The sequence below is a fragment of the Pollachius pollachius genome (assembly GCF_949987615.1).
Source record: "Pollachius pollachius genome assembly, chromosome: 15".
NCBI lineage: Eukaryota > Metazoa > Chordata > Actinopteri > Gadiformes > Gadidae > Pollachius > Pollachius pollachius.
This window is the reverse complement of record NC_136948.1, coordinates 8,087,155-8,103,437: the sequence shown is the minus strand read 5'-3', so window position 1 is coordinate 8,103,437 and position 16,283 is coordinate 8,087,155. Positions and strand designations below refer to the sequence as shown.

General features: G+C 44.0%; 2 protein-coding genes across 2 annotated transcripts; one reads left to right on the top strand and one right to left on the bottom strand.

Annotated features, from left to right (window-relative positions):
• Window positions 1-161: 161 nt before the first annotated feature.
• mok (MOK protein kinase) lies at window positions 162-4,569 on the top strand (the record flags this gene model as incomplete). Its single annotated transcript, XM_079752036.1, has 12 exons — window positions 162-348; window positions 982-1,096; window positions 1,386-1,475; window positions 1,588-1,658; window positions 1,871-1,949; window positions 2,036-2,084; window positions 2,173-2,351; window positions 2,709-2,810; window positions 2,942-3,115; window positions 3,391-3,550; window positions 3,867-4,064; window positions 4,218-4,569. The coding sequence occupies 12 exons, from the start codon at window positions 162-164 to the stop codon at window positions 4,293-4,295; spliced, it is 1,482 nt and encodes a 493-aa protein (XP_079608162.1). The 3' UTR covers window positions 4,296-4,569.
• A 1,180-nt stretch (window positions 4,570-5,749) lies between these two features.
• wdr20a (WD repeat domain 20a) lies at window positions 5,750-11,678 on the bottom strand (the record flags this gene model as incomplete). The annotated part of the gene is made up of 4 exons (XM_079752130.1): window positions 5,750-7,152; window positions 8,032-9,375; window positions 9,646-9,828; window positions 11,415-11,678. The coding sequence occupies 4 exons, from the start codon at window positions 11,676-11,678 to the stop codon at window positions 7,099-7,101; spliced, it is 1,845 nt and encodes a 614-aa protein (XP_079608256.1). The 3' UTR covers window positions 5,750-7,098.
• Between the last annotated feature and the right edge of the window lie 4,605 nt (window positions 11,679-16,283).

Genomic DNA, 16,283 nt, shown 5'->3' with positions numbered 1-16,283 from the left:
ACGCGGAACCTGCGCAGAGAGTGGCACGATAGTTTTTATTTTTATTTGTTGATGTCAGTAAAAAGGAATGAATACCATTTGCAATCGTCCATTGTTACTAGGGACCCTTCAAAGCTGTTAAGCTTGCAGTAGGCATTTGTTCTACCAATGGAGATTATACGATGATGCACTACTCAAACTGGCTTATTGGGGTGAAAAACAGGGCAAGCATTAGAAATGCATGTAAAACGCCTAACATCGAAGGGGACAGCAGAGGACATCCCGTCGAAATGCAGAAAAAAAACCCATCGACTAATCGAAAAGCATCCGAGCTGACGTTAGCGTTCGGCATATCCCTTTGGAAAAAAGGTATTTGATGAGTTATGATTTTGTTGAATAGAATGAGATATCATCCTGTATCTGCGTGCAAAAATGTGAGGCCTACAGGATACAATACCGCCAAGACTATGGTATCATCTGTGGGTGATTTAGTCAATGCATTTGTACGATTCATTTGGCGTTTGCAGCGTTTCTCCTCAGTGCTGTGCAGGAGTCCCTCGCTTCTGAGTGCACTTCGGGTCAGAGTTGAGGGCGAGGCGTGCTCGGTTACCAAGGCAACGGTCAGCTAACAGGGCTTCGCTCGCGCCGGGGCTAGGTTATCTGCTCGGGTGGGTGTGTTGCGTTTATTGTCAGATCGACGAGTCGCTACTTTTTCTCGGCTATTAAATAAGTAAGAATTGTAATGGGTCGTTGGACAACGCGAAGGATTAATCATCTACGTGTAGACGACAAGAACCATCTGAAATGTGAACTGCAGTTAAGCTAGCTATGCGCTCGGTGTCCAGGCGCGTCACTGACGATGACAGGTCAGGGTGCAAACAAACTTTTAGACAAGACAAAGGTTTCTTCACCTAACCCTAGCCGTTCACATGTGTATAGGCAAATACCAATGGACTATGCTGCACACAAAAAAAATACCCTGTTTTTATTTTATTTTTGCAGGCTACAAAATAATCAAAAAGATTGGGGAAGGAACATTTTCAGAGGTGGTGAAAACTCAAAGTGTGAAAGATGGGAAATTCTACGCTTGCAAAACCATGAAGCAGACAATTACCAGGTATTTAAATCCATAATCACTCATTATCATGAAGAAGTGTAGAGTGGCTTCGACCCGCGACACCTGCAACTTAATACATCAGCCGACGTGTCGTATTTATTTGACCATGTTCATATCAAATTCAGAACAAATTCTGGTGGTTAATTATCCAAGAGTGGGGAGAAAGTTGGCAATATTAATTACTGAATGACTAATAAATAATTCCATTAAATATGTATACAGTGCAATGTCATGTGCAACTGTTGTATCAGCACTTCCTTCTAATTAAAGATGCACGTTTTCAATTTAGTCTAGAGCAGGCGAACAACCTACGGGAAGTCCAGGCCATGAAAAGACTCAGCCCACACACCAATATCATTCAGCTGCATGAGCTGATATTGTAAGTCATAGTCGTTTCACCCTCTTTCTAAGTGTAGTACCCAGTCAGGTGAGTATACACCAATTTTGTATTTGTGGCAATGACATGCACATTCCATTCTTCACTGTTTTAGTGACAAAGAATCTGGCACCCTGTCCTTGATTTGTGAACTGATGGACATGAACATGTATGAATTCATACAAGGTGAGTTTATACATAAAGAAAACAATTATTCAATCTAGTCTAAGGATATGCATTACAATAAAGGCTGACATTATACATATTACTGGTAATTACAAAGCAACAGGTATTGTGTGTAACTAATGGTTATGGTTATTTTTTAAATAATCCAGTTAATTAATCAGAAAATATACAAAATGAAGTATCATTGGTGTAACCAGTACCTTTTTTTTTAGGTAGACAATCTCCAGTGCCTGAGAACACGATCAAACAATACATGTACCAGCTTTGTAAATCTCTAGAGCATATGCATAGGTGGGTATGAAGGTTTAAATGTAAACTCACTAGTCGATACTAATATACATATATTAAGAGCTTTCCCCTTCTCCTGTATATTATAGGTGTGGCATCTTTCACCGAGATGTGAAGCCAGAAAATATTCTCATTAAAGTAAGTGGCACAAGTTTAATAAAACCGTTTCTAGTAGCTTGCCCTGTAGGAATGACTCTCCTGATTCGTTGCACACTACCTGTTGTAGCAAGACACCCTTAAGCTGGGAGATTTTGGATCCTGCCGGAGTGTGTACTCCAAACCTCCGCACACAGAGTACATTTCCACTCGCTGGTACCGGGCCCCTGAGTGCCTCCTCACAGATGGATACTACAGCCTAAAGATGGATGTCTGGAGCACCGGCTGCGTTTTCTTTGAGATCTTCAGGTACCCGATTACATGGATCACTGCATTTAAATCGCTGGCAATAGAAATGGTATTTTGGGAGCGGTTGGTCGTTAGTGTCATATTAACTTAGCATCCGACATGCTTCAACCAGCCAATGAAATCAGTTATTTTTGGTATAATTTGTATGGAGTCATTCAGTTTCAGTTTTTGATGGAATATTTCGTAACCGGCGTATTTGGTTGTGTCATCGTCAAAGCACCAGAATGTTTGGCATATTTTGTATGGAATTAATTAAAACCTGCATGTCTTAAGTCTTGTTGAACAATTCATGAACTCAGCCTTTGTGTTAATTTGATGCCACGGACAGTGACAAATGATTCATAATATATATTGCAGCTTGAACCCTCTGTTCCCTGGATCAAATGAACTGGACCAGATTGCCAAGATCCACGATGTGCTAGGGACACCAGAAGTCAGCGTCCTGCAAAAATTCAAGCAGTAAGCTCCCCTTTCATCCCCTTAACGTTGCTTCATCTTAATTGATTACACATCAGTAATAATGACAATAAAAAAATTCACGTTCCATAAAAAGACAATGCAAACTAAGTTCTACCCACATTGTGTGGTAGGTCCCGGGCGATGTGTTTCGATTTCCCCCCTAAAAAGGGCAGTGGTATCTCCCGGCTGATCCCCGACTGTCCAGCACCAGCCCTGTCTTTGCTGTACCAGATGTTGGCCTACGACCCAGATGAGCGCATCTCCGCACAGATGGCCCTGCAGCACACTTACTTCCGGGAGATCAGGTGGAATTCTTTGACTCTTGATCACTCACCCTTAAAAATGGTGATTCTACCATTTGCAGTGGGTCGATTCTTTCCTTTAAGATATATATTTGCCAAACAGCAGTACTGCACAGACATCAGTCATGGTGAAAAAACACTTAACTTCATTAAGCTTAAACTTCAACCTCAGGAAATAATTCAAGAATAAACGATAATGAAAAGACCGCCAAATCAGGCAAAAAATGTAGATCCTCTTACTCGTATTAACACATTTCTCCTCACCTTGGTTCTCCCAGACTGGCTGAGAAGAAAAGTGAAAGTCTGATGAGGACTATTGAGGCAGTTGAGGCAGGGGACACTGGTAAGATGCCTCATTCTATAGAGCACATCTGGCGGCCAGCCCGAATCGGCAAACAAGTGAGGGGAAGACACTCAAGACAGACTTCTTTATTAAGTGTGAGTCAATCTTAACTTATTACCCCCCCCCCCCCCCCCTCCCTCAAGCTCTGTATGAAGTTGCAGAATTCTTGAAACAATTTTTAGATGCTACTTGAAATTAAGCTTTACAGTGAACATATGCATTTCGTTTTGAGGAGCAGGTACTTTATAATGCTAAAAAATGTGCATGGCCTTCAGGTAATAAGAAATGTTTGATCGCACCCAGAACCTTTCAGCTGGGACTCACCCTAATAATTAAATATTTATTAATAACTATAGCAATATCCTACCCAGGGCATAATTTCAAAATAAATGTGCTTTTCTGTGTCTACAGCATAGCATAAAACATGGAACAGAGCCCCTGATGAGACGCAACATCCCTCACTATGCAGCGGAGTTACCCAAGCTCAACATGGTGGTCCCGGGACCCCAGGTCACCTACCAAGCCGCCACGGTGCCTCCTCACACTGGGGTCCACCGGAACTCACTGCCTGCTATCTCAACCAAGAAGTGCCACTCGCGGTTGGCCAAGGTAAGACACATTCGATGAACAAGTCCCACATGGTGAATGTCTGCATTCAAGTGTGACAGGAACATAGTGAGTGGAGCATGGATGAAAGAGTGCTGTTGTGTGGCTTAATAGACAGGGTTTGATTGAGCAAGCTGTGTTTCCCCCTCCTTCCAGCCCAGGGATGAGTCACATCGTGCCGGGTTGAAGACCTACTACATGCCACCTCTAGACAGAAAACGTGGAGGTTACTGAGGGAAAGACCATCAACCCTAACAGGCTCAGAAAGACAAAATAAAGCGCTTTTTTTAACCCCTTTGTGTGAGATGCAAGTTGGTCGGTGATGTTTTGTGCAGCATCAGAAACAAATGTTTTAAAAAAAGAAAGATACAAGCTGAATGTATGGCCTTTCAAGGTATAATTACAAGAACAGTAGATATCCACAGATACTGTAAATGCCTAATAAAATCGAACTTCCGATTTATTTTCCTGAGATTTTGTACGATGTAACCCACTGTAATATTATTGATTCAAAGTTCCAATTCAGACAATATAAACAAGAGAAAATTGTTTCCCAATTCTATGTTGCAAGGTATCATGACCCCATGCCTAAATAGCATTTATTTTATTTTTTTGGATGAAGCACTTATGTGTATGAAAACCGCCGTTGTATTATAAACCAGCTTTGCATAGTTTCATTTTTAAACTATATTTGTATCCATTTGTTTAACATTATTTCACAATGAGCACCAACAAGACCACGCCTGCCCTCATACTTTTAATGGAGGCGCTTAATAAAGGTGTTGTCCCCGATCAATAGCCGTAGAGCAAGGAGAATGTGTTATGGTAACATGTTCTAATGTCTGTCAGACATATAAAGCTCCGGATGGCCGAACAGGACAAGAACATTTTTTTTTCCACCATTTCCTTGTTTACAATTGTGACATGTAATAAAGCATTGGTTGCCTGAAAAGGAGCGGCATTGACACCAGCGCCTTTCTGAAAAGTTCAGATATTTTTTGAACTACGAGCGGCCCAACAAATGAGGCGGAGCGCGAAGACATTGGGTGCAGCATCTTGTCTTACGGGGGGCCAAAGCGGCCGCTTAGCATCTCCTAATATGCGAAATAATTGAAGCTAAAAACACTTTGTGGACACATGATAAATAAGCAGGGTTTGGTTCGTAAGTTATACACATCACTTAACTTGATTGCACAGTGCATCCACACAATTGGAAAACCTTTACATGTAGGCTACGTCTGAAGCGCAAACATTTTTTTATAACGAAGGGAGTACCCATTTGGAAGAAAATACTCGATGCATTATGGCATAACAATTGCATTGCTCAGAGATTGACTAGAGCGTGACTAAATCTAAACTAAATGTTTTGGACATTTAGAATGAAAATGTGTCAGGTCTCATTTGATTGAGGACTCCGGCAGCCTGCAGAAAAACAAAATAAAGTTTCAAGTAATAGGTCTTGACACAAAGGAACATTGTTGAGAACAAACAAGAAAAATATGTTTTTTTTAATGAAGAATAAATTGTTACGTGTAAAATATTATCCACACTAAACAAAAATGTATTCGATCTTTGTCTCCTAGTTAATGTATAAGGTAACTCGACTCATCTTGGCAGTAATTGGTGATTCACCATAAATAAAGTAAACGAAACAGTTTCACACGCCCTGACGGTCGTCTTCTGTTCCTCTTGATAGTATATAATAAAACCCTTCACCACATCATGAGTCTGTTTTTATTTGTGGCTAGCAAAATCAAAGGTTTACAAACCTCAAAATACTTTTCTAAAAAGCAGTTTTAAACCGACAACATCTTGGAACTCTGGAAGACTTTCATCCGTGACAGTGCCATCTGGATAGTGTGGGCCTTCCCTTTACCACCATGGGGAATTTAACATAAGTAATTTAGAAAACCTACATGGAGTGGACTTCGAACTCAAAAAATAAAAAAACAGAAACCCGTGTATTCAAGATTATTTTAATATTATTATGTATACTTTAGGCTTTAGAAATATAACTATCAATGACAAAACTTCACTGGAGTAATGGTCTTTTGCTTAGGCCCCCATCAGTTCACTGAATTACAATATACACATTATGATACAGAGCAGATTGGAATCTGAAATATTAATATAAATGTTTCAATATTTAAAGTTTCAGAATTGTTCTCACCTACTGTATTAGCCATGTGTGAGTATGAGCACGCTCCAAAATGTAAAGCCATCTTTTTCTAAACTAATTTTAAGTGCAAACTTTTTTTCTTTCCTTTAAAAGACTGATTGCAGCATCCAGCTTATAGTTTCAGGTTTCATCAGACTGAGTTTGTCTTAAGCCGATTGCAGCAAGGCAGTTCTCAACCATCTTGCTTGTTCCTTTATAGTAGTTATAAAAACAAAGAAAATAACAAAATCAGTGCAAAGTCGTTTGTAGGGATTTTTTCTACCAAGACCAAAAGTGGTGTTTGAATGTGAATTAATGCAAATTCTAAAATATGCCGGTTGGTTATAAAAAGGTAAATTCACCAATCTCTCTCCCTCATTATATATATCTATAGATAGATATAGCTATATATCAATCGATATAGCTATAAATCTATCGATATCGATATATCTATACATATAAAGCCTCGGAGACTACACAATGAACAAACTTATTTTAATAGCAAGCCTCTTGCTGAATGGTCACTAGTCACACTTTGGGTAGTGAGAGGGTGTAAATAAAGATTTCTGAAGTTGAAGAAAAATATATAGGAATTCAAAAACATCTTAAAACCCCGGCGAGGATACATGAGCACAATAATCCCACATTGCACCACACCCCTATTTTTGTTTCTGTCCTCTCAATCCTCTAGGTCAATAAGTGATCAACAGAAATATAAAAAGCAATTAATGTAACCAGGAAGAAGGCAGGCGGGCGATGAGGAAGAGGAAGAGGAGGGAAGGGGGGGTGGAAAGAAAAGAAAACTTGCAATGCTTGCGGGGTGAAGAGCAGCATCAGACTCAGGGTTGCAGGGTTGGTTTAGCAGCAGAAATATTGTGGCTATACTACTGTTCCACTGGGAGAGCTGGCTTGGTTTTGGGATGACAATAAGCCCTGGAAAAAGGAAAACAAGGAGAGTTGCATTGGGAGAGTTCACAAAGCAAAGAAAAATCAAGCAAACACAACTGAGTCATTTAGAGGTTATCCCCCATTGCTGTGTCCTGCATTGAGGGAGAGAAGGGTGAGAGCAAGGCCTGCAAGGACTTTCAGAGGACTGCTTGAATGAGGTCATTTCATAATTGGAAAATTTTGGTTAGGGTTATCATCAGATGGATTCACAAGGATCTTTAGAAATGGATCAATAATAAAATGATCGCCAATTTAGTGGCTCTTTCACCAATCCTCTCAAATAAAGAAATATGCCAAGCATACAAGAGTGCATGTGAACACACGAGAAAACACACACACACACACACACACACACACACACACACACACACACACACACACACACACACACACACACACACACACACACACACACACACACACAAACACCTTAAGAGGGCCCAGAATGACTTGACAACCAGCATTTTTTACTCTGCTGCTATGACATAAGCAATATCTCCTTAAACCAAACATCTTCATCCCCTGTATGCCTGAGTGTCTACATTGGAAGTCTTCATCAGTAAAAGCAGACTTAATTATCGCATTGGTTGTCCCCATTACCTAGGCCTAGAGGTTTGCACGGGAAAGCACCGAAAACCCCCCCTGAAAAAACAAGTGTGACATGATTTAAGCGTGAATGGCTATTTCAACTACCCCTAAATTGGTACTCTAAATATTTGCTTTATTAGAAGATGGTTTACGAATACATTTAGGGCCAAGTTAAATCCTAGCAAATGATCAAATTACTTCTTCTAAGACGACTCTTTCCCCACCAACCCCAAACATGGACTCCCACACATTTCCGCGACATTAAAAAGAACTTACCACTTTGCCTGGCCTTGCCCATGTGCAAATAAATCCCTCCTGACAAGCGGTCACTAAACAGTCCTCTAAAAATATGAGCACAGTCAGTCTCTCGTGAGCTATCTTTTTACAGATGAGGGGCTCCAGAAGGGGCACCTCCTCCATGCGCGGACACAGCAGGGTGCCTAGAGTCTTAGCGGGGTCCGCTTTGCTCTTGGTCAGCAGGTTGAGCTTGTCGCTGCTCTTGCTGCTGATGTGCCCCATGCTGTGGTTGCGTTTGTGGTCCTTCTCGTGGGGCCGCTCCTTGCGGTCGTGGAGCGACAGCGTGGCGAATTTGCTCACGCCCGTGGCGATCGCGCTGTCCAAGATGCCGCTGGTGAGGCCCCCGGTGCCGGCCTTGTTAGTGCTGTTGGCCGTGGCGGTGGTGGTGGTTGGGCCGCCCGCGGGGGGGGGCAGGCTGTTTGAGCGCGGTAACGTCGTGGAGTTGAGGCCCGGCGTGCTCGCACCACTGTTGTTTCCGTTTGTAGTGTTGCTGGGAGTGTTGGTCACTGCGGTCGACCCCAGGGGGGGGATGGTGGCGTTCATGACGTTAGTGTGTGTCCGTGTCCGCGAGAGGGGGAGGTGGGGGAAGAGGATGTCCTCTGTGAGGTCCCAGAGGCACAGCTGGGTGTCCTGGCCCACGGAGCCGAAGCGGTACGTCACGCTCACGGGCCGGCTGTCCGTCGAGTTGCGCTTGGAGAGCCGCGACTGCGTGCTGTTTGCCCGGTCCCGTCCAAAGTGGATCATCTGATCCTGGAAGTCCTCGTCGCTGCCGCTGAACTCCATGGGGTCGCTCTCCTCCACGCTGGTGGTGTAGTGGTCGAACGCCACCACGCTCACCCACGACTTGTGTCCGTGGCCCCGGGCGATGACCCGGCAGTCGAGGAACGACCACACAGTCACTAGGTCGTCCTCGCCGCCCGCCACGATGTACTTGCCGTCGGGGCTCCAGCACACGCAGAGCAGGCCACCGAAATAGCTCTTCATGGTGCCGTGCAGCTCTACGGCGTCAAAGTTGAACACCCGCAGGAAGCCGTCTTGGCTCACGCAGGCCAGGAACTTCCCATCAGGGGAGAAAGCAAACTCGTTCAGGGCCCCTTCGCCCACGGTCCATTTGAGCAGCGGGTTCCGCGTGGACTTGCTCTTACACGTGTGGACAGAGTAGTTCTCCCCCTGTTTGAGGAGCTGGTAGTGGGGCGCCGTGGTGCCGCACGTGTGCTCCACGTTGTACAGGTACATGCTCCCGCTGGCGTGAGAGACCAGGAAGAGGCTCTCGGAGCCCGGCACCCATTTCACACATGTCACCCTGGACTTGTCTATGAGTCTCTGAAGGGAGACGAGGAGGAGTATGGTGGTGGTGGATGAGGTGTGTGGGAGGAAAGAATAAGTAAGATATAGTCAAGTATAGACAGGAGACTGATGAATACTATTAATGCTGACAATCATTTACCCAACAAAAAAAAAAGACCTGAATATGAACAGCATCTCATGCAGACAAAAGATTGTGCTTTAGCTAAATAGCAAACGGTTTATGGGAAAAAGTCCCATTAATCTACAACAGTTATTTGAAACATCAGTAGGGAATCTGTATCGTACTTCCTCGTTAAAGAGTTTGCTGGTTTCCTTCTTGATGGGATCTATCAGTTGCACCTGTCCAGCCGAGAACCCCACCAGTAATGATACACTCTCCGCTGTTGCAGTTAGATGGTTGAAGTCGTGACAGGTTGGCTGCGTTCCTTTGTAGATGCGCTTGTCTATGGGTTTGCTCAGGTCAGCAGCCTATCAAAACAGGAGAAGCACAAACTCAGGCCAACACAGGGAGTTGCCAGAAAGAAGGAGGGCCTCAATGTGGCATTTGATTACAGGCAAAAATCACTGAAGTGAGGCAAGCCCAGTTAAATCATGCATGAAAGCAAACAATGCTCATTAGGGTGAGCTTAATGACGCAAATAAATAAACACACTGTATGACCCTGCCATATTATAATGACATTGTGTGCAAAGAATAGCTCATTTTAATTTGACAGGGTCTCTCACCTTGTGGCATACAGCTTTTTGTCAAAAGAGAAGAGCATTGTCCTGCATCATACAATAACAAGTCGGCCATAAAGAAAACCTGACAAAGTATAACAAAATTATTAATTGAAAATACATTTTTCCAAGACTGGGTGAGAAAGAACGAAGGGATTTACTCTTTTAAACAATAACTTTTTAGTGCAGTATTTACAGTAATGATAAATACCAGTCCAGATAATTATCTGATACGCAATAATACCGTAGTTCAAGAGTGCAGGACTTGCCATGTATTTACCAAGTTGTGAATATAAATAGGGAAAATATAAAACGAGGGACAGGGCATTTGTAACCTATTGTACCCAAGACCTCATACTGACATACTTCATCAACCTATGCCAGTGTACTCTTATCAAACAGTAGAACTAGACTACGTTTTTTGTATCAATCTTGGCAGTATTAAGTTATTCTAGGTGCCACCCGGTTCATTCGCATGATCAACAACCACATCAGCACAGCAAGCAAAACACTTCCGGCTTCTCCTAGCATCACACAATGAACGTTACCTAAAGCCACTTTCTACATCGCTAGTTACACAATTAGAACGAACAAGTGCAATCTAATGCAACAATAGATAAATAATTCTCACATTGAGCAAGTAACTTATAGCAAGCCGATTTTCGTATATGCAGCACTACATAATTACTTTAACCTATTCGCCTGTCAAGACTGGTACAAGCTACCGTTAGCCGTCAACAGCTAGGCCAGGTCATTCCTCCAGGAAAGTTATCCTGAAACTTCTGTGTATATCTTGTTTAAACGGCTTCATAGAATACAGCAACAGTTCGCACAAAAAGTTATCCAGTTAAAGTAACTACTACAAGTGACTGACAGGTCACGGATTCTTATATATTGTCATTTCGACACCTGTCAATCAAAGGGCGTCGACAGGTGTTATGCGAGCAGCACCGTGTTACACTCAAATCCTACTCTTTAAACGATCAACAACTTCAACGACAAGGAATCGAATTAAATCCAACACACATTTTCAGACGCATGCTCACATTATGCCCAGAACCGAACATAAGTTGGGAGTATTTAGACCAATGATCAGCCTCGAAATAACTGTGAGTGGCAAGCTAGTTAGCTCCAATCATTAGCCGTCGGACTGCTAGCTCCTAGCTCCAAGCAAAACTGCCAGTCCATCGCTCTCAAAGTCAGACACCTGCCAAACTTAACGCCACGCACACACCGCCCCTGTATTCAACAACACTTTGGATCAAACCCCTGACAACTGACCAGAGGAGTACGTGTGGATGACATTTGGTGGAATAAGTGAAGTTAGCGCGCTACCTTTCGGACGCCTTTGTAGATGTAGAAGTAGAGCTCGCGGCCCACATTGAAACAGATCCGGTCGCCGTTGCCGGACTGGTCGTTGACGTTGACGAAGGAGACCTTGACGGGGTTGGAGCCCTGCGAGTTGAAAGGCACCCGGTTGGGACGGCTGTATTCGGAGTGAGTGAGGAGTTTGTAGACACCTTCCCGAGTGGTGAATTGAGTTTTAATTTCGTTCATTTCCTTCCCTCCTCCCTCCGCCGCCATCTTTGAAATTAACATTCATCCTTTTTCCTCGAGCCCGGATCTTACGCATGGAGCGTGAACTCTCCGACCCCTCCCCTCCTCACCTCCCCCCAGCCGGTAGTACTTGTGGACTGAGTACGTAATTGATCATTTGCATCGTCCACTCGTGACATCGCAGGGCTTTACAGAACGCTGAGGAATATAAAGTTTGTGGCGGCACATATGCTGCTGGTAATACACATGTTGGTGCCCAGTCGATTATCGAATGCATCAGTAAAACTACAATTAAGATTGACGAATGCATTTTATACCGCTATCATCACAAAGCCATTTCATTAAAAAAAAAAAGTTATAAGACGTGTTCCGCAATATGCCACCTCGGAGAAAAGGTCACTTGCGTCCTGGTAAATCTCTTGACAAATTTCCAGATTAACATTATCCATTATTTAATGTTAACATTTTTTTCATAAGTAGACTGTTTTAATTCAGTTAACAGTGATGGCCGTCCTAACAGTGTGGAGGAGCTTGCTTTCCGATACATGGTAAGACCACAAACACAAGGGTAGTGCGTAAATAATCATCTGATTGAAATTGTCGAGAAAGACAAGATGTATCAGATGCATTTTGTGGAATAATAATATCATGTATGTGTTGTGTAGTGATTAAAGTAGGTCCTATTTGTAGTACTTAGTTACTTTCTATCCATGTATGTTTTCCACCAGGAGATGTGTAAAGTGGATTCCAGCACGGATGAGTCAGACAACAGCCCAAGGTCATCAGATACCAGCACAATGGTATTATGTAACTTGGACCCAATCTGCTTCAGACTCCAAATCACAAAATACTATTGACATGTTTTACTTTAATTCATTATGATCTGTATGGTACATATGCTACTGAGTCTACAGGACACGTGAGTTTAAAGTTAAACATACAATATTGTGGAAACCATTCAAGATGTTAATATCAACATTAATTTGGCAATGATACTGAAAAGGATACAATCCAGCACTATTATATTTCATGCAGGAGAATATTTATATTTCATGATATGACCAGTGGTCAGGAAGAAAACAGATTTACAAAGCTGGTAAACATTTTCAGATTAAACAAAGTAGACTAAAAGGGCGCACTCACACTAGGCCATCTGTACCGTGCCCAAGTCCGTTTCACACCTGTACCGTGCTCAAGTCTAGATCGTTTGGCTAGTGTGAGCACGCCAACCGTACTCAAATCCACTTCCATTCCGTGGCCTGAGCACACTTGGGAGAGGTGTGCTCAGGCCACGGTACAGATGCTAATGAGCCGACACGCGCACACGCACGGCTACGCAACCTGAGCTGGATGACGTATAGTCCATGCTACCCTTCTTTCCCATTAAACAATAAACATGACGGCAAGCGGTTCACGTTGGTGCGATAGTGAAGTTGAGTTTTTGATCAAAAATACCCCGTTCGTCACGGTGCGGGCTTTCTTCGTTCACTGGAGAGGCGGGGCTGCGCACGGAGTCTAGACCTCTTTAGAATAATTTGCACACTCCCGAATGTTTTCATTTTTTTATGAATGAAGTCACCCGCATGCAAGAATAAGTTCACGTCTGAGTGTAGGCTACAAACGCGATTAACTAGTGCAAAAACGCCAACATATTCTTTATTTTGCTGACCACTTGTTTTTTATTCAGACAAAAGCCTCGTAAGGACAGTTCCTCTGCGTCTCTCTCGTAGATCGCACCATCTTTCAACGTCTCCGTTTAATACGACTGCATCACCTTCTCTCACATGATCAGCAGCTCGCATATTTCACTTTCTCTCAAGTTAGTAAACTGCTCATGATCATATTGCTGCTTTGTCGTCTTTTTTTTTTCTTCTGCATGATTTACAGACAGTTCAATAAACAGTTAATTTTTTTTAAATTGAGATATTTTAACATTTGTTATCATTGTGTCATTTTTATGATAATTGAGGGAGGGTTAGCCTGGAAATCCAGACCCACATCTAGAAAACTGTAGGGTCTGGCAGCGAGTAATGAAAATGGCCCAACTCGAGGGGCCACACCAAGCATGCATTTGAAAATATCAGAAGAATACAATGGGTGATGTATCCAGACCAGTGGAGCTAACCAATAGATAAGACTCTTGCCGTATCCGGTCGGTAAAACGGCAACGCTTTTGGCCCGCCTATATTGATACATCACGAGTATACACGAGTATATTGCTCGTTCCCAGTGTGACTCGCTGAGCAAATTCAAATTGTGCTCTCGTGAGAACTCTGGATTTCCAGGGTATTATCGGCTTCAAATATCGGCTCAAGAAAATCGGTATCGGCTAAGGCTGATGAAAAAATATTGGTATCGTATCGGCCCTAAAAAATCAATATCGGTCGATCCCTAGTACAGATGGCCTAGTGTGAGTGCGCCCTAAAGTTAACACTGTTGACTTTAGTTGTTGTATGTGGATGGTATATATAGCCTCAACACAGCTACGTATGGCTCTTTAGCTACAGGTACGTTAGCTGCTCATCAAGAGGTCCCCATCCAAAACACAGTGTTGTCAAGAGTGTTTGTAAAATCTCTTCTGAATGACTGATTACCGTGAGCAGGCCTTGGTGACTAACAGGCAGGAGAAAATACCTCTCCCAAAGAACATGTCATTGTCCCACAAGGCCGGGGGACGGCTTCCATGTTACTGCTGGGTGAGCCCTCTACCTAACATTACTAAAGGGCTCACGTCGTGCCAACAGGTGTGGATGTGATTTCGCTGGTACAAGCCGTTTGGCACAGGGGAAGGAATGATTTTCATGGTGACGTCACAAGTGGCCGTGTCCACCTAGATGTACGCTGGATAGACCAGTCGACCAGCCTACCCAGTGGACTGTAGCAAACGTTGCTCATCTACCCTTCGTATGTCTGGGTGGACACGCCCACTTGTGATGTCACCATGAAAATCCTTCCTTCCCCTGTGCCAAACGGCTTGCACCAGCGAATCACATCCACACCTGGTGGCACGACGTGAGCCCTTTAACCCATTCTGCTCCATAAGCACCCCCCTCTCCTTAAGACCCCCTCTCTATGCGGTGACTTTAAAGTACCTGGACCCCTACGACGGGAGCTCGGAAGACTCCGATGAGTCCTGCCACACTGCGGGCCTCTTGGGCCGGAGGCCCAGGCAGCACGGGTGCGCCCGCGGCCACTTCCTGTACTGGAGCAGACGACTCGTCCCCCTCCAGCCACCGGCGTCGGCCCCCTCGGAGGTGACCAAGCGTGAGCCCCGAGCGCCCCCCACCGCCACCACCACCACGGGGTCCCCCCTGCTGCCCCAGGAGCCAGCGGACGTCCAGATGGACTCGGACGGCAGCTCGTCCGAGCTCTGGGTTTCCCCCCGGTCCCCCGTGGGCGACCGAGGCGGCTGCCGCGATCCTGCGGGGAGGACGGGGTCCGGGCACGGCTGCCCCGAGGGAGAGGACGAGCGGTTTGAGGACTCGGGGTTGCACAGCGCCGTCAGATCCCCAACACCACCGCCCTGCGCGAGGTCCCCCCCTCACACTGCGGGGCCCAGCGGCTCCCCAGAGAGGTCCCCTGGCCCCAGCAGCTACGGCTGCTGCTTGTACAAGAGGAAGATGATGGGGCCTCAAGGGACTGGGGTGGGAGAGTCTGGGCAGAGGAAGAGGCAGTGTGTTGTCAGCATGAAGGAAGAGGCAGGGTAAGGAGACTGTGCTGCCGAGATGTTTGGAAGACCCTCGTTCACATTGTAATGTATTTGTTTTTTTGTACGCCTCTGAAGGGAACTAGTTTGGATTGCACGTGAGACCGATTTTTGCATCTTGCCCTGGAGTAGTTCAGTGCCCCGATGAATCAGACAGGTAAAATGCCTACTACCTTGTTTGACCTTTTGCCATTGCAATTTGAGTTAACGTAGTCGTTCAAAGTGTTGCGTTAGACATGATTACCTCACCAGAAGACACATTGGACCTCAGCCACTTCAGTTATTTATGAGTTTATTGCACAAACCACACTTTTTCTATTGAAGGCATTAGTCTGACTTGCCAGTTTGGAGAAGACTATTCTAATTTTGATCACTGTTCAACAGGTATTAAACATTATGCACTTTAAAAGGATGTTTAATTAATGTAAAATAAATATTCTTTTGTCACAGCAAGTGCTCCTGGATTCCTTTTACCTTGAACTCCTTTGTTCAAAACTATGATATACCGATTACCCTTTTCCCCAAGTAAACATCCACATAAACATCACATGGCATTCTGCAAATTAAACATGAACACAATTCCCCATAAGTAACAAATCAAGGATCCTTGAAATTACAGCTCTTCATTACACCAACTCTACCATAATGTCAGCTTCCCCTGGGCCTGTGAAGTTATGACGAGCTAATGGTCTTCACTATTAGAGATAACGGGAAATAGTTTTGCCATTGAGTATCAACATATTGTACTCTATGGTACCTTGAAAAGCTGTCCGCAAAAGATATCATCTTCATGTGGGCCCACTTGTTGTATACATCTGATTTACTTGATTTTAAAATGTGTATACCAACATATCTTCATGGCGTGTATCAAAATATGCATTACAAACATGCATTTTAATTTTAAGGGCAAAGGGTTAAATGTGTTTCTTCGCAAGTTTGAC